At 56.1% G+C, this 19694-nt stretch overlaps 4 protein-coding genes and 1 pseudogene across 4 annotated transcripts; all 5 read right to left on the bottom strand.

Annotated features, from left to right (window-relative positions):
* Positions 1–1374: 1374 nt before the first annotated feature.
* On the bottom strand, positions 1375–1826 carry LOC126652417 (feather keratin 4-like; annotated as a pseudogene).
* A 3923-nt stretch (positions 1827–5749) lies between these two features.
* Positions 5750–6105, bottom strand: LOC126652418 (feather keratin 4-like). The gene has a single exon (XM_050339151.1). It carries the CDS (start codon positions 6083–6085, stop codon positions 5750–5752), a length of 336 nt encoding a protein of 111 aa, XP_050195108.1. The 5' UTR covers positions 6086–6105.
* A 4495-nt stretch (positions 6106–10600) lies between these two features.
* LOC126652416 (feather keratin 4-like) lies at positions 10601–11028 on the bottom strand. The gene has a single exon (XM_050339150.1). The coding sequence runs from the start codon at positions 11026–11028 to the stop codon at positions 10693–10695; it is 336 nt and encodes a 111-aa protein (XP_050195107.1). The 3' UTR covers positions 10601–10692.
* Positions 11029–14190: 3162 nt separating this feature from the next.
* LOC126652420 (feather keratin 4-like) lies at positions 14191–14523 on the bottom strand. Its single transcript, XM_050339154.1, has one exon. It carries the CDS (start codon positions 14521–14523, stop codon positions 14191–14193), a length of 333 nt encoding a protein of 110 aa, XP_050195111.1.
* Positions 14524–17563: 3040 nt separating this feature from the next.
* Positions 17564–17899, bottom strand: LOC126652419 (feather keratin 4-like). Its single transcript, XM_050339152.1, has one exon. It carries the CDS (start codon positions 17897–17899, stop codon positions 17564–17566), a length of 336 nt encoding a protein of 111 aa, XP_050195109.1.
* Positions 17900–19694: the final 1795 nt, after the last annotated feature.

The following is a 19694-nucleotide window of genomic DNA, read 5'->3' as shown; positions in this document are numbered from 1 at the left end:
TGCTCTATAATTGTTAATTATTAATCTGTCTGTATTCCATGGACAAAGATGGCACAAGGAGTCTTTTCCTCTCAGTTTTCCCTTTGGTAACAGGTATTCAGTGCATGGAATCCTTCCACAGGATGTGGCAGCTCCTTCTTTCCCTGTCCCTGAGTGTCCCAGGCCGTTTGCTGGATTGCAGCGTTATCTCTGAGGCCTCTGGCTGTGCAGCTGCTTCTGGCTGCTTAGGCTGAACACCTTTGGGGTCTCCAGAGTTTCTGGGGAGGGGTCAGCCCAGGCAGGAGGAATGTCTAAGGGTCAATTGAATCATTTGTTTTCATATAAATAATGTCTTATTGGGACAAGATTTTGGTGTCCTGGTGGAGAAGGAATGGCCCAGGAGGTGGCCATGAACCAATGTGGGAAAAGGGACCAGAAATCTCCAGGCCAGGATTGGGAAAAGTGTTGTGATGAAGAACAGGGAGGTGACTCTTTCTGTGTCCCCAGCACTGGCCATGTCCCAGGTGAGGTCTGTGGGCACTTCTGGGCTCCCTGGTTGGAAAATCACATGGAGCCTGGCCAGGGAATGGGCACAAAGATCCTGAAGGGGCTGGAGCATCTTGGCTGGAGGAGAGACTGAGAGAGCTGGGAGTGGCAGGAGCCAAGGCTGGGCAGGGCAGTGTCATCAGTGGGGGTGAATCCCTGGTGGCAGGGAAGGAAGTGGAGGGAGCCCAGCTCTTGTCAGCAGAGCACACAGGCAGGAGAAGGGGCCACTGGTAACAGGGAAAAGAGATGGAATTCCAGGGGCAAAGAAGACAAACCCTGTTCTGTGTGAGGGAGGTCACAGAGTGGAAGAGGAGGTGGAGTCTCTGTCCTGGGAGATCTAACACTGAACTGGCCCTGGTCCTGGAAATCCTGCTCTTCCTTGTTTTGCTTGAGCAGGAGAGTTGAAAAACGTGCCCTACAGAGTTCCTGTCCAACGTGATGTCTTTGTGACTCTGACTTTTATTGGGAGGACTGAAAAGTCCTGCTGTGTTAGTGAGTTTGTGCAGTGTGTGCTGGCCCAGAGAGACTTTGGCAGAGGCTGTGCAGGAGAGCATTGTTGTGGGGAAGCCTTTGGTGCAGCAGGTGATGGGTTCGTGTCATGTCCTGGAAGGTCCCAACCCTGTGCAGTCTGTGTGTTAGTGGTTGTGATAGATTTGTTAAGAAAAGTCTTATAGCCCATTTTCCACCAACCCCAATGGCCTGTTGAATCCTGGCTTGTGCTCAGTGAGTTTGGAAGACCATTAAAACAAAAAGGAAAAAGAGTCATGAGAGGCTGTGATGCAGGAGAACTTTATTGAGAGAAAAAAGAGTAAAAAGGAAACAGCAGCCAGGGGAAGAGATCTGGTCTGAGGTGCCAGTAGGGCGATGGTCAGCTGAGGTGCTTTGCTTGCAGGAGGTGTTGGCAGAGCCCCGAGCTGGTGGTGTTGGGGCAGTTGTTTGGGGGCTCAGCAGGTGGAGCAGCCCCTGGTGCCGTAGCAGCCCAGGCCTCCCAGGCCGTAGCCAAAGGCACGGGCAGAGCCGAGGCCGTAGCCAAAGGTCCCAAAGGCGGCGGAGATGGGCTGTCCCTGGGCATTGAGCTCCGTGCCCAGGGCAGCCCCTGCGCTGGATCCGACAGCGGAGCTCTGGGGGAAGGAGGTCATGATGGGCCCTGGCAGGGTGGCGACGCACGGGGGAGGGCTGGATGAGGACGGTGGAGTCCTGGCACTGGGTGACACAGGGCTGGTTGCAGCTGTTGGCCAGCGGGGTGGGTGCGCAGGGGCGGCAGAGGTCGTAGCAGGCCATGGGTGTGGTGTGGAGGGGCCCTGTGAGGGCAGGGAAGAGAAGAGAAGGGAAGAGCAGAGCAGAGCAGAGCAGAGAGGGGGCTGAGGCAGCGCAGGGCCGTGGGGGTGCGAGGGGCGGTGTTGCAGGAGGGCGAGGCAGTGGGGAGGCTGCTGTGGGGCTGTGGGGAGGCGTGAGGGCTGCTGAGGCTGGGGCAGAGCGTGCTGGGAGAGAGGGGCCAGGGGGGCGGTGTGGCAGGAGCAGGAGGGGGTTGTCAGGGGCTGCAGGCTCACCTGGTTGGCGGCACAGAAGGCAGGAGAAGGCGTCAGGAGAAGCGTGTGAGGGAGAGAGGCGCTGGGCCGGCTTTTATGCAGCTCCCGCAGGGGCGGCACAGCCTTGGCCCAGCACTGTCAGCTGGCGGCAGCTTGGAGGGCTTGGTTTGTGGGAGGCTTGGGTTGTTGGAGGTGTGTCAAGGAGGGCTGAATAAGTAAGCAGAGCCCAGGAGAGGTGTGATGTCATCAGGGAGGTGATTTGGTGTCCCTCGTGTGCTGTGGTTTGTGGGTGCTTTGTGCTGAGTGGGCTCCCTCTTGTTCAGTGGGACTGGATGTCCATCAGTGCTTCTGCTGCACCCAGGAATGCTGAGGGAGCCATTTGATGTCCTGGGGAGGCCACTCTCCATCAGCTTGGAAAGGTCATTCTTTCTGGGATCCCTTCCTGACTGATCAAGGAGAACTCCTGCCCTTGTATCTTGAATGGGATGCAGAGAGAGGATCTGGAAAAGCAGAGGCTGCTCAGGCTGAATTTGTTCCATTCCTATGGTGCAGGTGGGATTTCTCATATTTTCAGTACAATGTCCTTTGTAATTTAAACTTTATTTCTTGACCTCCTGAACAAATGCAATAACCAAACCCCCAACAGGGCTCGATCCCTTTGTGCCCAGGCTGGGCTGTGACCCCAATTCCCTTATTCCACCTTCAAGACATGAGGTTTCATAACGTATCACCTGTAAGTTGTAACATCTTGTTCATGTGAGCAAGAGACTATAATTACTGGTGATTCATCCATGTGGTCCTCTCTCCTCTTCTATCCTGGTGCAGACATTCCTTTGTGGAATTCTGTCATTCCATGTCCTGCCCTTGAGGCCGTGTCCATCTGCCCTTGGTGGCAGCTTTGATGAGCTGGTTTTTGGGAGGGTTGGCTTGTTGGTGTGTGTCAGGGAGGGCTGAATAAACTAAAGGCAAAGGAAGTTGGTGGTGTCATCAGTGAGGTCCCCCCGTGTCCCTGGTGTGCTGTGGTTTGTGGGGCCATCGTGAAGATGAGGCCTGACTGGAATCCCTCTTGTTCTGTGGGACTGGCTGTCCCTCAGTCCTTGTGTTGCACCCAGGAATGCTGAGGGAGCCATTTGATGGCCTGAGGAGGACACTGCAGGAACTTGGAAAGGTCAAAGTGCTGGGCAGCCCTTCCTGATGGATGAAGAAGAGCTCATGCCCTTGTATTTTGAATTGGGATCAAGAGAGAGGATCTGAAAATCCAGAGGTTGCTCAGGCTGAACTTTTGCCATTTTAGATTTCTCAGGTTTACAGGATAGTGTGCTTTGTTATTTAAGGTGTGTTTCTTGACCTAATGAAGAAATGGAATAAACAAACACCCAACAGGGCTCAATCCCTTTGTGCCCAGGCTGGGCTGTGACATCAATTCCCTTTTTCCACATTCAAGCCATGAAGTTTTAGAAATTGTACCAAAACTAATAGGTTGTAACATCCTGGGCCTGTGAGTAAAAAATTATAATTCCTTGTGGACAGTTGGCAAGCTCCTGTCTCCTCTTGTCTCATAAGAAAGGTATTCCTATGTGGAATTCTGGGATTCATGTCCTGCCCTTGAGGCCTTGTCCATCTGACCTTGGCAGCAGCTTTTCACTGTGAGTATTGGAGGCCAAAGGCTGGAGTTGATGGAGCGTGTCAGGGAGGGCTGGAGATGTGAGCAAAGCTTTGGAGAGGTGGGGTGTGATCAGTGAGGTCCCCCCGTGTCCCTCGTGTGCTGTGGATTGGGGGGTGTTGTGAGGAGGGTCCCCATTCTCTCGGAGCCCTGTCAGGCTGCTCTGGGCTGTGCAGCTCTGCTGGCCAGGAGGACGTGCCCCTTCCAGCGCAGTTGCTCCCTCCCCACCTTGCTCCCAGCTTAGCAGGGTCTTTGTTCCTGTGGGTGAGGATGGGATGAGTTTTTTCTCCTGGAAAGCAGTGCCAAGGCCATGGAGAAGCAGAAGGTGATGGTGAGAGGTTAGCATTGATTTCGGGAGAGGAAATCCTGTATTTGAGAGCTCTGTGTTATCTTGAGAGAGGAAAATCTTGGCTGGTGGGAGAGCCATGGCTGGTGTTTCCCCAACCTTTCAGTCAAGGCTTTGGCTCTGTGTCCCAGTGCGTGATCCTGGAGTAGGCAGGAATGTGCAGGTGGTGCAAGTGGACAGAGAGGTGGAGTGCTGAGTGTGTGAAGGGCTGGGACAGAGCCTTGTGATGAGTGAGCCCAAGTGCAGAAGGAGTCAAGTGTGCAGGGCAGTAGGACAAGGGTTGGATCCACAGGAGCAACCCTGTCCAAGAGGCTCAGCCGTGACGTGGGCAGTGGGACTGTTGCCCCCTGAGCAAGCTGGCAGATGGTGTAAAGTGCAGAGGAGGGACTGAGGCACTGGGTGGTTGTGGCACCAGTCAGAGGGACCTGGAGAGGTGGGAGATGGAGGGGTCAAGGAATGTCCTTAAGTTCAAGAAGGAAAATGTGCAGTTGTGCGTCCAGGCAGGAAGGGCACTGGGCCCCAGGTGATGCTGGGGTTTGGGAGGCTGGAAAGCAGCTTGGCTGAGCAGGACCTGTGGTGCTGGTGGGGAAAGAAGGGGCCACAAGGTCTCAGTGATCCCTGACATGAAATGGCACAGAAGTGCCCAAGATGGATTTCAGAAACGTTGCCATGAAGGGGAGAGAGGTGGCCCTTCCTCTGAGTGGAGTTTTCTTGTGGTCCCATGTGGGACCTCGTGTGCAGGTCTGGGCTGCACAGTGCAAGCAGAAGCAGCTCCTGGACTCAGTGAGTGCAGCCCAGGGCAGGGCCAGCAATGCAGTGAAGGGGCTGGAGCATCTTGGCTGGAGGAGAGGCTGAGAGAGCTGGGAGTGGCAGGAGCCAAGGCTGGGCAGGGCAGTGTCATCAGTGGGGGTGAATCCTTGGTGGCAGGGAAGGAAGTGGAGGGAGCCCAGCTCTTGCCAGCAGAGCACACGGGCAGGACAAGGGGCCACTGGTAACAGGGAAAAGAGATGGAATTCCATGGGCAGAGAAGACAAACCTTGTTCTGTGTGAGGGAGGTCCCAGAGTGGAAGAGGAGTGTCTGTCCTGGCAGATCTAACACTGAACTGGCCCTGGTCCTGGAAAAACTGCTCTTGCTGGTTTTGCTTGAGCAGGAGAGTTGAAACACGTGAACTGCAGAGCTCCTGCCAAATGGAACCATTTTGTGACTGCTTGGAGGGTTTGAGAGTCCTGTTGGGTTAGAGAGTTGGAGCTGGCCCAGAGAGACTTTGGCAGACGAGTGTGCAAGAGAGCACTGTGGTGTCAAGGCCCTTTCTGTAGCAAGTGATGGGATTGTCCCATGTTCTGGAAGGTCCCCTCCATCCCCCTTCCATTGCCCTTCTGTGTTAGAGCTGGTGACAGATTTGCTAAGAAAGGTGTTATGGCCCTTTCCAACTCCCCAGTGGCCTCTTGATCCCCAGCATTGTGTTGGATGAGGATGAGAGAGCAATTGGAATTAAAAAGTAGAAGAGTCATGTCAGGGTTTGATGCAGAAGAACTTTATTGAGACAAAAGAGATAAAAGACAGGAGACACAATGGAAGGGATCCAGTGTGAGGTGCAAGCAGAGCGATCATGTGTTGAGGTCGTTTGGTTGTATCAGGTTTCGCAGAGCCCTGAGCTGGTGGTGTGAGCTGTGGTGGAAGGACCCTCAGCAGGTGGAGCAGCCCCTGGTGCCGTAGCAGCCCAGGCCTCCCAGGCCGTAGCCAAAGGCACGGGCAGAGCCGAGGCCGTAGCCAAAGGCCCCAAAGGCGCCGGAGATGGGCTGTCCCTGGGCATTGAGCTCCGTGCCCAGGGCAGCCCCTGCGCTGGATCCGACGGCGGAGCTCTGGGGGAAGGAGGTCATGATGGGCCCTGGCAGGGTGACGAGCACGGGGGAGGGCTGGATGAGGACGGTGGAGTCCTGGCACTGGGTGACACAGGGCTGGTTGCAGCTGTTGGCCAGCGGGGTGGGTGCGCAGGGGCGGCAGAGGTCGTAGCAGGCCATGGGTGTGGTGTGGAGGGGCCCTGTGAGGGCAGGGAAGAGAAGAGAAGAGAAGGGAAGAGCAGAGCAGAGCAGAGAGGGGGCTGAGGCAGCGCAGGGCCGTGGGGGTGCGAGGGGCGGTGTTGCAGGAGGGCGAGGCAGTGGGGAGGCTGCTGTGGGGCTGTGGGGAGGCGTGAGGGCTGCTGAGGCTGGGGCAGAGCGTGCTGGGAGAGAGGGGCCAGGGGGGCGGTGTGGCAGGAGCAGGAGGGGGTTGTCAGGGGCTGCAGGCTCACCTGGTTGGCGGCACAGAAGGCAGGAGAAGGCGTCAGGAGAAGCGTGTGAGGGAGAGAGGCGCTGGGCCGGCTTTTCTGCAGCTCCCACAGGGGCGGCCCAGCCTTGGCCCAGCACTGTCAGCTGGCGGCAGCTTGGAGGGCTTGGTTTGTGGGAGGCTTGGCTTGTTGGAGGTGTGTCAGGGAGGGCTGAGTAAACACCCAGAGCCCAGGAGAGGTGTGATGTCATGAGTGAGGTGATTTGGTGGCCCTCGTGTGCTGTGGTTTGTGGGTGCTTTGTGCTGAGTGGGCCTCCTCTTGTTGTGTGGGACTGGATGTCCCTCGGTGCTTGTGTTGCACCCAGGAATGCTGAGGGAGCCATTTGATGTCCTGGGGAGGCCACTCTCTATCAGCTTTCTAAGGTCATTCTTCCTGGGAGTGCTGTCCTAATGGATGAAGGAGAACTCCTGCCTTTATATCTTGAATGGGATCAAGAGAGAGGATCTGGAAAACCAGAGGCTGCTCAGGCTTAACTTATTCCATTCAGTGGTCCATTTGGATTTCTTAAATTTTCATCACAAGGTTCTTTGTCCCTTAAACTTTATTTCTTGACCTCCTGAAGAAATGCAATAACCAAACCCTCAGCGGGGCTCGATCCCTTTGTGCCCAGGCTGGGCTGTGACCCCAATTCCCTTATTCTGCATTGAAGCCATGAAGTTTCATAAGATATAGCCCAATATTGAAACATCCTGTACCTGTGAGTAAAATATTATAATTACTGGTGCTTTGTCAGTGGGCTCCTCTCTCCTCCTCTGTCACAGTGCAGATATTCCTTTGTGGAATTCTGTGATTCCATGTCCTGCCCCTGAGGTTGTGTCCGTCTGACCTTGGCTTTGGAGATTGAGTTGGAATTGGGAGGATTTGCATGGAAGATCTGTGTCAGGGAAACCAGAAGAAACAACCAAAGCCAAAGATAATTGGGGTGTCCTCAGTGAGTTCATGCCTTGGCACTGCTGTGGCTTTGTTGGTGGGTGTGTTGTGAGGAGGGGCCCCAAACCATCCCAGCCCTGTCAGGCTGCTCTGGGCTGTGCAGTTTTGCCGGGTGTGAGGGGCTGCCCCTTCCATCCTGTTCATTGCCCCCCACCACCTGCCAGCTCCCTGGGCCTGTCTTTCTCACTGGCCTTTCTTTGTGCTGCGCTCTGGGTTCCCCATCCAGGGGGTCACAAGGGTTCTGTTGTGGTCCCAAAGATAGGACGGGTGGAAATGGCCTCAAGTGGCTGAAACCCTGACAGGACATGGTCCTGCCCAGCCTGGTTGAGCTGTCCCTGCTTGGGCAGGTTGGGTTGAACTCCCTGATCTGCTCCACTGCCAGGTGGGAACAGGATCAAGGGAATGTTTTCCAGCTGAGAGAGGGTGGGGTTAGATGGGATTGTGGGAGGAAATTGTTTGGTGGGAGGGTGGGGAGGCCCTGGCACAGGTCACCCAGAGAAGCTGTGGCTGCCCCTGGATCCCTGGAAGTGTCCTAGGCCAGGTTTGATGGGGCTTGGAGCAACCTGGGCTAGTGGAAGGTGTCCCTGCCCATGGCTGAGGTTGGAACTGGATGTTCTTTAAGGTCCCTTCCCACACAACTGTTCTGAGATGATTTTAAGGTGTCCTTGCAGAGGTTCCTGGAGCTGCAGTGTTTGTGACCAGGGAGGTCCCAGTTGAGTGCAGGTCAGAAAAAGTGCTGGAGATGGAGAAGAATGGCTGGGAAGAGGATGTGGGGAACTCCAGGCCTTTCAGTGTGGCCTCAGTGCCGGGGAAGGTTGTGGAGCAGCTCATCTTGAGTGCCATCCCACAGCACTTGCAGTCCCAGGAGGTGCTGAGGCCCAGCCATTGTGGGTTTGTGCAAGGCAGGTGCTGCTTGAGCCAGGTGAGCTCCTTGCAGGCCAAGGTGAGCGCTGAGTGGGTGAGGTGGGGTGTGTTTTCCTTCCCCGGGGCTCCCTGTGCGTGTGCTCCTCTTGCAGACGTGTCCTTGTGGCGGCAGCTTTGAAGGGAGAGTTGGTGTTTGGGAGGTTGTGCCTGGAATGTGCTTGTGGGGGCACTTGGCAGCTGCAGACAGTGCCTAGGAGAGGTGGGGTGTGATCAGTGAGGTCACCTGATGTCCCTCCCGTGCTGTGGTTTGTGGAGTTGTGGGATTGCATGTGCTGCCCTTGGGGCCGTGTCCATCTGCCCTTGGTGGCAGCTTTGAGGAGTTGGTTTTTGGGAGGGTTGGCTTGTTGGGTGTGTGTCGGGGAGGGCTGAATAAACCAAAGGCAAAGGAAATTGGTGGTGCCATCAGTGAGGTTCCCCCGTGTCCCTGGTGTGCTGTGGTTTGGGGGCCATCGTGAAGATGAGGCCCCAAAGCCTCCCAGATGTTTTCCCATGAGCAAACCCCATAATTAGTAGCAGAAGGTCAATGTGCTCCTCTCTCCTGCTCTGTCATGGCACAAGTGTTCCTGTGTGACTGGGGGAAATATGAAAGCCTCAGCAGTGCAGCTGCTGGTGGATCTGGTTCAGGAAGTTTTTGGGGTAAAGTTGAGGGAAAAGGGTAAAAAACCTTTCAAAAATCCCAAAAATCTACACTGACCATGTTCCCTTCATGCATGAGGTGAGTGACATAATACGCCATTTATTAATAAAACAAACCAACTCTATCACTAAAATCCTGGTTTTATTCTTTGGTCCTCTTTGTCTCTGGAAAAGGAGAGGGAGTGGAGTGCAATGTTCACATTAAAGCTCATTTATCACACTTAGAGCAAGAATATTACAAGCTACAGGACAGGCAACACGCATGGAACTGTTTAACAAACTATTACACACCTTTCTCAAAAATTTCCCACTTCCCAAACTTTTTACAGACTATCTTGTATTGCTCTATTATTGTTAATTATTAATCTGTCTGTACTCCATGGATAAAGATAGCACAAGGAGTCTTTTCCTCTCAGTTTTCCCTTTGGTAACAGGTATTCAGTGCATGGAATCCTTCCACAGGATGTGGCAGCTCCTTCTTTCCCTGTCCCTGAGTGTCCCAGGCCGTTTGCTGGATTGCAGCGTTATCTCTGAGGCCTCTGGCTGTGCAGCTGCTTCTGGCTGCTTAGGCTGAACACCTTTGGGGTCTCCAGCAGTTTCTGGGGAGGGGTCAAGCCAGGCAGCAGAAATGTCTAAGGGTCAATTGAATCAATTGTTTTCATGTAATTCATCTCTTATTGGGACAAGATTTTGGTGTCCTGGTGGAGAAGGAATGGCCCAGGAGGTGGCCATGAACCAGTGTGGGAAAAGGGACCAGAAACCTCCAGGCCAGGATTGGGAAAAGTGTTGTGATGAAGAACAGGGAGGTGACTCTTTCTGTGTCCCCAACACTGGCCATGTCCCAGGTGAGGTCTGTGGGCACTTCTGGGCTCCCTGGTTGGAAAATCACATGGAGTGAGTGGAGCCTGGCCAGGGAATGGCCACAAAGATCCTGAAGGGGCTGGAGCATCTTGGCTAGAGGAGAGGCTGAGAGAGCTGGGAGTGGCAGGAACCAAGGCTGGGCAGGGCAGTGTCATCAGTGGGGGTGAATCCCTGGTGGCAGGGAAGGGAGTGGAGGGAGCCCAGCTCTTGTCAGCAGAGCACACGGGCAGGACAAGGGGCCACTGGTAACAGGGAAAAGAGATGGAATTCCATGGGCAGAGAAGACAAGCCTTGTTTGGTGTGAGGGAGGTCACAGAGTGGAGGAGTCTCTGTCCTGGCAGATCTAACACGGAACTGGCCCTGGTCCTGGAAATCCTGCTCTTGCTGGTTTTGCTTGAGCAGGAGAGTTGAAAAACGTGCACTGCAGAGTTCCTGTCCAAAGCGATATTTTTATGACTCTGATTTTTATTGGGAGGACTGAAAAGTCCTGCTGAGTTATTGAGTTTGTGCAGTGTGTGCTAGCCCAGAGAGATATTGGCAGAGGCTGTGCAGGAGAGCATTGTTGTGGGGAAGCCTTTGGTGCAGCAGGTGATGGGTTCGTGTCATGTCCTGGAAGGGTCCCAACCCTGTGCAGTCTGTGTGTTAGTGGTTGTGATAGATTTTTTAAGAAAAGTCTTATAGCCCATTTTCCACCAACCCCAATGGCCTGTTGAATCCTGGCTTGTGCTCAGTGAGTTTGGCAGACCATTAAAACAAAAAGGAAAAAGAGTCATGAGAGGCTGTGATACAGGAGAAGTTTATTGAGAGAAAAAAGAGTAAAAAGGAAACAGCAGCCAGGGGAAGAGATCTGGTCTGAGGTGCCAGTATGGTGATGGTCAGCTGAGGTGCTTTGCTTGCAGGAGGTGTTGGCAGAGCCCCGAGCTCCTGGTGTTGGCGCAGTTGTTTGGGGGCTCAGCAGGTGGAGCAGCCCCTGGTGCCGTAGCAGCCCAGGCCTCCCAGGCCGTAGCCAAAGGCACGGGCAGAGCCGAGGCCGTAGCCAAAGGCCCCAAAGGCGCCGGAGATGGGCTGTCCCTGGGCATTGAGCTCCGTGCCCAGGGCAGCCCCTGCGCTGGATCCGACGGCGGAGCTCTGGGGGAAGGAGGTCATGATGGGCCCTGGCAGGGTGACGAGCACGGGGGAGGGCTGGATGAGGACGGTGGAGTCCTGGCACTGGGTGACACAGGGCTGGTTGCAGCTGTTGGCCAGCGGGGTGGGTGCGCAGGGGCGGCAGAGGTCGTAGCAGGCCATGGGTGTGGTGTGGAGGGGCCCTGTGAGGGCAGGGAAGAGAAGAGAAGAGAAGAGAAGGGAAGGGAAGAGCAGAGCAGAGCAGAGAGGGGGCTGAGGCAGCGCAGGGCCGTGGGGGTGCGAGGGGCGGTGTTGCAGGAGGGCGAGGCAGTGGGGAGGCTGCTGTGGGGCTGTGGGGAGGCGTGAGGGCTGCTGAGGCTGGGGCAGAGCGTGCTGGGAGAGAGGGGCCAGGGGGGCGGTGTGGCAGGAGCAGGAGGGGGTTGTCAGGGGCTGCAGGCTCACCTGGTTGGCGGCACAGAAGGCAGGAGAAGGCGTCAGGAGAAGCGTGTGAGGGAGAGAGGCGCTGGGCCGGCTTTTATGCAGCTCCCGCAGGGGCGGCACAGCCTTGGCCCAGGCCCTTGGGGCATTTCTCAGGCAGCAGCTCTTGCCTGACCCAGCCTGGCCAGTCCCGAGCTGGGCGTGTTTTCCTTCCCCAGCTCTGCAATGACCTGTCCTGCCCTTGAGGCCGTGTCCATCTGCCCTTGGCGGCAGCTTTCAAGGGACAGTTGGTGTTTGGGAGCAGTTCCGTGGAATCTGCATCTCCAGCAGGGCTGAATCAGCAGTGGAAGCCTTGGAGCATTTGGGTGTCAGCAGTGAGGTCACCCCATGTTCTCATGTGCTCTCATTTGTGGGTGTGTTGTGGAGTGTGGACCCTCTTCTTTTGTACAGCTGGATGTAAATAAATCCCTGGGCTGCACCCAGGAATGCCAGGGGAGCTCATTGATGTGCTGTTGAGATCATTGTTGATTGGTTTGGAAAGGTCATCAATCCTCCAAGGGCTTCTTTATGGTGGAAAGAGGCCTCAGCCCCTCATGTCTTGAAGGAAGCAAGAGGATGGGTGTGGAAGTGCAGAAACTGGTCAGGGTGGCCTTGTTCCAGTGTTCTGTTCCATGTCATTTCTCCCATTGACAGGACATTTACTCTGTGATGTGAATTGTATTTCCTGACCTGATCAAGAAATCCAATCAAGAAGGAACAAATTGGGCTGGATCCCTTTGTTTCCAGGCTGGTCTGTGATGTCACTGTGCTGATTCCGCATTGAAGCCGTGAGGTTTCCTGCACATGACCCATCAGTTTTAGTGTTGTGGTCCTGTGAGCCAAAACCCACAATTGCCAGTGGAAGGTCAGTGAGCTTCTCCTTCCCCCTCTGTCATTGTGTGGGCATTCCTTTGTGGAATTCTGGGATTCCATGTCCTGCCCTTGAGGCCGTGTCCATCTGACCTTGGCAGCAGCTTTTCACTGTGAGTATTGGAGGTCAAAGGCTGGAGTTGATGGGGCGTGTCAGGGAGGGCTGGAGATGTGAGGAAAGCTTTGGAGAGGTGGGGTGTGATCAGTGAGGTCCCCCCGTGTCCCTCGTGTGCTGTGGTTTGGGGGGTGTTGTGAGGAGGGGCCCCAAAGCATCCCAGCCCTGTCAGGCTGGGCTGTACCTTTTTAGCTGCACCAGACATGAGGAGCTGCCCCTTGCACTGCAGTCATTGCTCCCCTCCTTGGTTCCATCTCTGCCAGCCTGTCCCTATCCCTGGCCTTTCCCAGTGGGATTGGGAAAGCAGTGCCTGTGATTGAGGGAGGCCTCCCGTGCTCCCCCAGTCTCGTGTTGGTTCATCCGTAGCGCTGGTCTGAGCTGGGCCCAGCAAGGTCCCACTCTGGGCTCCCAGTGCTGGGCTCTGCTGGGACACGTGGGAAGGGCAAGTGGGGAAGGGTGAGGAGAACAAGCCCCGTGAGGAGCAGTGGCAGGGACTGGGGATGTTGGATTTTCAGCAGGAGAGGGGTGAGCTGGTTGCTCTCTGGAGTTGCCTGAATGGGGCTCAGAACAAGGGCAGTGTCAGTGTTGTGTCCCTGCTACCAAGCCATGGGAGGAGAGGAAATGGCTCAAGTTGCCCCAGGGGAGGCTGAGTTGCCTCTATGAGGAAGTTCCTTAATGGGAAGGGTTGTCAATTCTTGGCAGAGGCTGCCCAGGGCAGTGGTGGAGTCAGCGTCCCTGGAGGGCTGTAAATGCCGTGTGGATGTGGCACTTGGGGACATGGGTGAAGTGGTGGCTCTGGCTGTGCTGGGAGAATGGTTGGACTCAATGATCTTTTGCATTTGGTCATAGAATCATAAAATATTTTGAATTGGAAGGGACCCATGAGGATCACTGAGTCCAATTCCCAGCCCTGGCACAGGACAGCCCAGCAAACCCTCCATGGATCTGAGAGCATTTTCTAAACCCTTCTTGATCTCAGACAGGCTTGGTGCTGTGCCCACTGTCCTGGGGAGCCTGTTCCAGTCCTCAACCACCTTCACCACCTTCAACCACCTTCACCAAGGTGAAAACCTTTTTCCTGCTCTCCAGCCTAAGCCTGTCCAGACTCAGCTCCAGCCGTTTCCTCGAGTGCTGTCCCTGGCCCTGAGAGGGAAGAGATCAGTCCCTGCCCCTGCACTGCCCCTCCAGAGTGAACCCAGGTGGAATACCTTTGGCAAAGAAATGAAGGATTTACAGTGTGAGGGTGTACACAGATTGTGGTGGGATCTGTGCCCCTGGAGATGTAAAACTGAAGTGACCATGGCCCTGGGAACTCTGCTTTTGCTGGTCTTGCTAAAACGGGGGGTTGAGCACTTCTCTCCAGAGTTCCTTCCCAACTGGATAATTTTGTGACTCTGTTTGGTGGGAGGGTTTAAAAATCTTGCTGGGTGGGTGAGAGAGTTTGTGCAGTGTGTGCTGGCCCAGAGAGACTTTGGCAGAGGCTGTGCAGGAGAGCATTGTTGTGGGGAAGCCTTTGGTGCAGCAGGTGCTGGGTTTGTGCCCCGTTCTGGAAGGGCCCCAGCCTGTGCAGTGTGTGTGTCAGTGCTGGGGGGTATTTGCTGACAAAGGTGTTGTGGCTCTTGCCCAAATCCCCAGGAGCCCGTTGATCCCTAGGATTGTGGAAGGTGAGGATCTAAGCCCATGGGAAATAAAAAAGGCAAGGAGTCATCTGAATCTGTGCTGCAGGAGAATTTTATTGAGACAAAAAAGTGAAAAGGTAGAGAACAAGTAGAAGGGATCCATTGTGAGGTGTAAATAGAGCGATCACGTGTTGACGTCTTTTCGTTGTAACAGTTTTTTGCAGAGCCCCGAGCTGGTGGTGTGAGGGATGTTGTGGGGGACCCTCAGCAGATGGAGCCCCTGGTGCCGTAGCAGCCCAGGCCTCCCAGGCCGTAGCCAAAGGCACGGGCAGAGCCGAGGCCGTAGCCAAAGGCCCCAAAGGCGCCGGAGATGGGCTGTCCCTGGGCATTGAGCTCCGTGCCCAGGGCAGCCCCTGCGCTGGATCCGACGGCGGAGCTCTGGGGGAAGGAGGTCATGATGGGCCCTGGCAGGGTGACGCGCACGGGGGAGGGCTGGATGAGGACGGTGGAGTCCTGGCACTGGGTGACACAGGGCTGGTTGCAGCTGTTGGCCAGCGGGGTGGGTGCGCAGGGGCGGCAGAGGTCGTAGCAGGCCATGGGTGTGGTGTGGAGGGGCCCTGTGAGGGCAGGGAAGAGAAGAGAAGGGAAGGGAAGGGAAGAGCAGAGCAGAGCAGAGCAGAGAGGGGCTGAGGCAGCGCAGGGCCGTGGGGGTGCGAGGGGCGGTGTTGCAGGAGGGCGAGGCAGTGGGGAGGCTGCTGTGGGGCTGTGGGGAGGCGTGAGGGCTGCTGAGGCTGGGGCAGAGCGTGCTGGGAGAGAGGGGCCAGGGGGGCGGTGTGGCAGGAGCAGGAGGGGGTTGTCAGGGGCTGCAGGCTCACCTGGTTGGCGGCACAGAAGGCAGGAGAAGGCGTCAGGAGAAGCGTGTGAGGGAGAGAGGCGCTGGGCCGGCTTTTATGCAGCTCCCGCAGGGGCGGCACAGCCTTGGCCCAGCACTGTCAGCTGGCGGCAGCTTGGAGGGCTTGGTTTGTGGGAGGCTTGGGTTGTTGGAGGTGTGTCAGGGAGGGCTGAAGAAACACCCAGAGCCCAGGAGAGGTGTGATGTCATGAGGGAGGTGATTTGGTGTCCCTTGTGTGCTGTGGTTTGTGGGTGCTTTGTGCTGAGTGGGCCCCCTCTTGTTGTGTGGGACTGGATGTCCCTCAGTGCTTGTGTTGCACCCAGAAATGCTGAAGGAGCCATTTGATGTCCTGGGGAGGCCACTCTGCATCAGCTTGGAAAGGTCATTCTTCCTGGGAGTCCGTCCCAAGGGATGAAGGAGAGCTCCTGCCCTTGTATCTTGAGTGGGATCAAGAGAGAGCATCTGGAAAACCAGAGGCTGACTCAGGCTGAACTTAGTTCCATTCCTATGGTGCATTTGGATTTCTCAAGTTTTCATACAACAAGGGTCTTGCTCATTTAAACTTTATTTCTTGACCTCCTGAAGAAATGCAATAACCAAACCCCCAACGGGGCTCGATCCCTTTGTGCCCAGGCTGGGCTGTGACCCCAATTCCCTTATTCCACATTCAAGCCATGAGGTTTCATAAGATATAGCCCAATATTGTAACATCCTGTACCTGTGAGTAAAATGTTTTGATGACTGGTGATTGGTCCCTGGGCTTCTCTCTCCTCCTCTGTCACAGTGCAGACATTCCTTTGTGGAATTCTGTGATTCCGTGTCCTGCCCTTGAGGCCTGTCCGTGCTGGCCAGCTTAGGAGATTGAGTTGGAATTGGGAGGATTTGCGTGGAAGATCCGTGTCAGGGAAACCCGAATAAACAACCAAAGCCACGGAAAATGGGGTGTCCTCAGTGAGTTCATGCCTTGGCACTGCTGTAGCTTTGTTGGTGGGTGTGTTGTGAGGAGGGGCCCCAAACCATCCCAGCCCTGTCAGGCTGCTCTGGGCTTTCCCCTGTGCCTGGGCTGAGGTGTTGCCCCTTCCCTCACCTTCCATCCCTCTCCCCTTTGCTTCCACCTGCCTAAGCCTGACACTAGACGTGACTGTTCCTGCTGACTGTGCTCTGGGGGGGTTTTGGGGCCCCTCAAGAGCCATTTAAGGTTTTGATAGCTGTGGCCTTTTGGGCCCTATCCTGGGCTGAGTGCCAGGGGGTGAGGTGCCTTCTCTGGGCATCTTTTCTGTCTGCTGGGCAGGAAGAAGATTTGGGGTGCCCAGGGTTGTTGGACACGAGCATTGCCTGATGCCAGAGCCTGCCCAAAAGGCCAGGCTGTGTCAGTGCCCAGTGTGGGGGGGTGAGAAGTGTCTGCAGGGCTGGGCCCAGAGCCTTGGGGTGAGTGGCCCAAAGGGCAGATGGAACAACAAGTGTGCAGTGCTGTAGCCCAGGAGCTGCATCCTTTGGGCCAGCCCTGAAAACAGGAGTGGTGATGGCCATGGCCATGCCCTGGAGATGAGCAAGGGCAGGGGCCCAGAGCTGTTTGTGGGAGGGGTCAGCCCAGGCAGGAGGAATGTCTGGGGTTAATTGGATCAATTGCTTTTTTATCAGATCAAGGCTTTGTGGTGCAGCTGGAGAAGGAATGGCCCAGGGGCTAGCCTTGTACCAGTGTGGGAAAGGGGGCCAGAAGTGTCCAGGTCAGGACTGGGCAAAGTGATGAAGTAGTTGGTGGTGACTCTTGCTGTCCCCTGAGCAGTGGTGAGGGCTCCAGTGAGGAGCTGGGGACACTTGTGGGCTCCTCAGTGGAAAAAGCTCCTGGATTTAGTGGAGCAAAACCATTGCAGGGCCATCAAGGTACTGAGGAGAGTGGAGCATCTTGGCTAGAGGAGAGGCTGAGAGAGCTGGGAGTGCCAGTAGGCAAGACTGGGTAGGGCAGTGTCATCAGTGGGGTGAATCCCTGGTGGCAGGGAAGGAAGTGGAGGGAGCCCAGCTCTTGTCAGCAGAGCAAACGGGCAGGACAAGGGGCCACTGGTAACAGGGAAAAGAGATGGAATTCCATGGGCAAAGGAGAAAAGCCTTGTTGGGTGAAAGAGGAGGTGGAGTCTCTGTCCTGGCAGATCTAACACTGAACTGGCCCTGGTCCTGGAAAACCTGCTGTTTCTAGCTATGCTTGAGCAGGAGAGTTGAAGCACTTGCACTCCATCCTGCCAAACTGGGTGATGTTGTGACTATTCTTGGTGGGCAGGTGTGAGAGTGCTGGTGGGTTAGAGAGTTTGTGCAGTGTGTGCTGGCCCAGAGAGACTTTGGCAGAGGCTGTGCAGGAGAGCATTGTTGTGGGGAAGCCTTTGGTGCAGCAGGTGCTGGGTTTGTGCCCCGTTCTGGAAGGGCCCCAGCCTGTGCAGTGTGTGTGTCAGTGCTGGGGGGTATTTGCTGACAAAGGTGTTGTGGCTCTTGCCCAACTCCCCAGGAGCCCGTTGATCCCTGGTATTTTGTGTGGGTGAGGATCTAAGCCCATGGGAAATAAAAAAGGGAACAAGTCCTCTGAATCTGTGCTGCAGGAGAACTTTATTGAGACAAAAAATGAAAAGGCAGAGAACAAGAAGAAGGGATCCAGTGTGAAGTGGAAGTAGAGTGATCACATCTTGAGGTCCTTTGGCTATAACAGGCTTTTCCAGAGCCCTGAGCTGGTGGTGTGAGGGCTGTTGTGGAGGACCCTCAGCAGGTGGAGCAGCCCCTGGTGCCGTAGCAGCCCAGGCCTCCCAGGCCGTAGCCAAAGGCACGGGCAGAGCCGAGGCCGTAGCCAAAGGCCCCAAAGGCGCCGGAGATGGGCTGTCCCTGGGCATTGAGCTCCGTGCCCAGGGCAGCCCCTGCGCTGGATCCGACGGCGGAGCTCTGGGGGAAGGAGGTCATGATGGGCCCTGGCAGGGTGACGCGCACGGGGGAGGGCTGGATGAGGACAGTGGAGTCCTGGCACTGGGTGACACAGGGCTGGTTGCAGCTGTTGGCCAGCGGGGTGGGTGCGCAGGGGCGGCAGAGGTCGTAGCAGGCCATGGGTGTGGTGTGGAGGGGCCCTGTGAGGGCAGGGAAGAGAAGAGAAGGGAAGAGAAGGGAAGAGCAGAGCAGGGCAGAGCAGAGAGGGGGCTGAGGCAGCGCAGGGCCGTGGGGGTGCGAGGGGCGGTGTTGCAGGAGGGCGAGGCAGTGGGGAGGCTGCTGTGGGGCTGTGGGGAGGCGTGAGGGCTGCTGAGGCTGGGGCAGAGCGTGCTGGGAGAGAGGGGCCAGGGGGGCGGTGTGGCAGGAGCAGGAGGGGGTTGTCAGGGGCTGCAGGCTCACCTGGTTGGCGGCACAGAAGGCAGGAGAAGGCGTCAGGAGAAGCGTGTGAGGGAGAGAGGCGCTGGGCCGGCTTTTCTGCAGCTCCCGCAGGGGCGGCACAGCCTTGGCCCAGGCCCTTGGGGCATTTCTCAGGCAGCAGCTCTTGCCTGGCCCAGCCTGGCCAGTCCCGAGCTGGGCGTGTTTTCCTTTCCCAGCTCTGCAATGACCTGTCCTGCCCTTGAGGCCGTGTCCATCTGCCCTTGGCGGCAGCTTTCAAGGGACAGTTGGTGTTTGGGAGCAGTTCCGTGGAATCTGCGTCTCCAGCAGGGCTGAATCAGCAGTGGAAGCCTTGGAGCATTTGGGTGTCAGCAGTGAGGTCACCCCATGTTCTCATGTGCTCTCATTTGTGGGTGTGTTGTGGAGTGTGGACCCTCTTCTTTTGTACACCTGGATGTAAATAAATCCCTGGGCTGCACCCAGGAATGCCAGGGGAGCTCATTGATGTACTCTGTGATGTGAACTGTATTTCCTGACCTGATCAAGAAATCCAATGAACAAGGAACAAATTGGGCTGGATCCCTTTGTTTCCAGGCTGGTCTGTGATGTCACTGCGCTGATTCCGCATTGAAGCCGTGAGGTTTCCTGCACATGACCCGTCAGTTTTAGTGTTGTGGTCCTGTGAGCCAAAAACCACAATTGCCAGTGGAAGGTCAGTGAGCTCCTCCTTTCCCCCTCTGTCATGGTGTGGGCATTCCTTTGTTGAATTCTGAGATTCATGTCCTGCCCTTGAGGCCGTGTCCCTCTGACCTTGGCAGCAGCTTTTCACTGTCAGTATTGGAGGCCAAAGGCTGGAGTTGATGGGGCGTGTCAGGGAAAGCTGGAGATGTGAGCAAAGCTTTGGAGAGGTGGGGTGTGATCAGTGAGGTCCCCCCGTGTCCCTCGTGTGCTGTGGTTTGGGGGGTGTTTTGAGGAGGGGCCCCAAAGCATCCGAGCCCTGTCAGGCTGGGCTGTACCTTTTTAGCTGGACCAGACATGAGGAGCTGCCCCTTGCACTGCAGTCATTGCTCCCCTCCTTGGTTCCATCTCTGCCAGCCTGTCTCTATCCCTGGCCTTTCCCAGTGGGATTGGGAAAGCAGTGCCTGTGATTGAGGGAGGCCTCCCGTGCTCCCCCAGTCTCGTGTTGGTTCATCCGTAGCGCTGGTGTGAGCTGGGCCCAGCAAGGTCCCACTCTGGGCTGCCAGTGCTGGGCTCTGCTGGGACACGTGGGAGGGGCAAGTGGGGAAGGGTGAGGAGAACAAGCCCCGTGAGGAGCAGTGGCAGGGACTGGGGCTGTTGGATTTTCAGCAGGAGAGGAGTGAGCTGGTTGCTCTCTGGAGTTGCCTGAATGGGGCTCAGAACAAGGGCAGTGTCAGTGTTGTGTCCCTGCTACCAAGGCATGGGAGGAAGGAAATGGCTCAAGTTGCCCCAGGGGAGGCTGAGTTGCCTCTATGGGAAAATTCCTTCCAGGGAAGGGTTGTCAGTTCTTGGCAGAGGCTGC

Source organism: Myiozetetes cayanensis, unplaced genomic scaffold, assembly GCF_022539395.1.
Source record: "Myiozetetes cayanensis isolate MyiCay16 unplaced genomic scaffold, myiCay2020 scf839, whole genome shotgun sequence".
Lineage (NCBI taxonomy): Eukaryota > Metazoa > Chordata > Aves > Passeriformes > Tyrannidae > Myiozetetes > Myiozetetes cayanensis.
The sequence above is the reverse complement of the archived record's forward strand: the minus strand, read 5'-3'. Positions and strand labels throughout refer to the sequence as shown.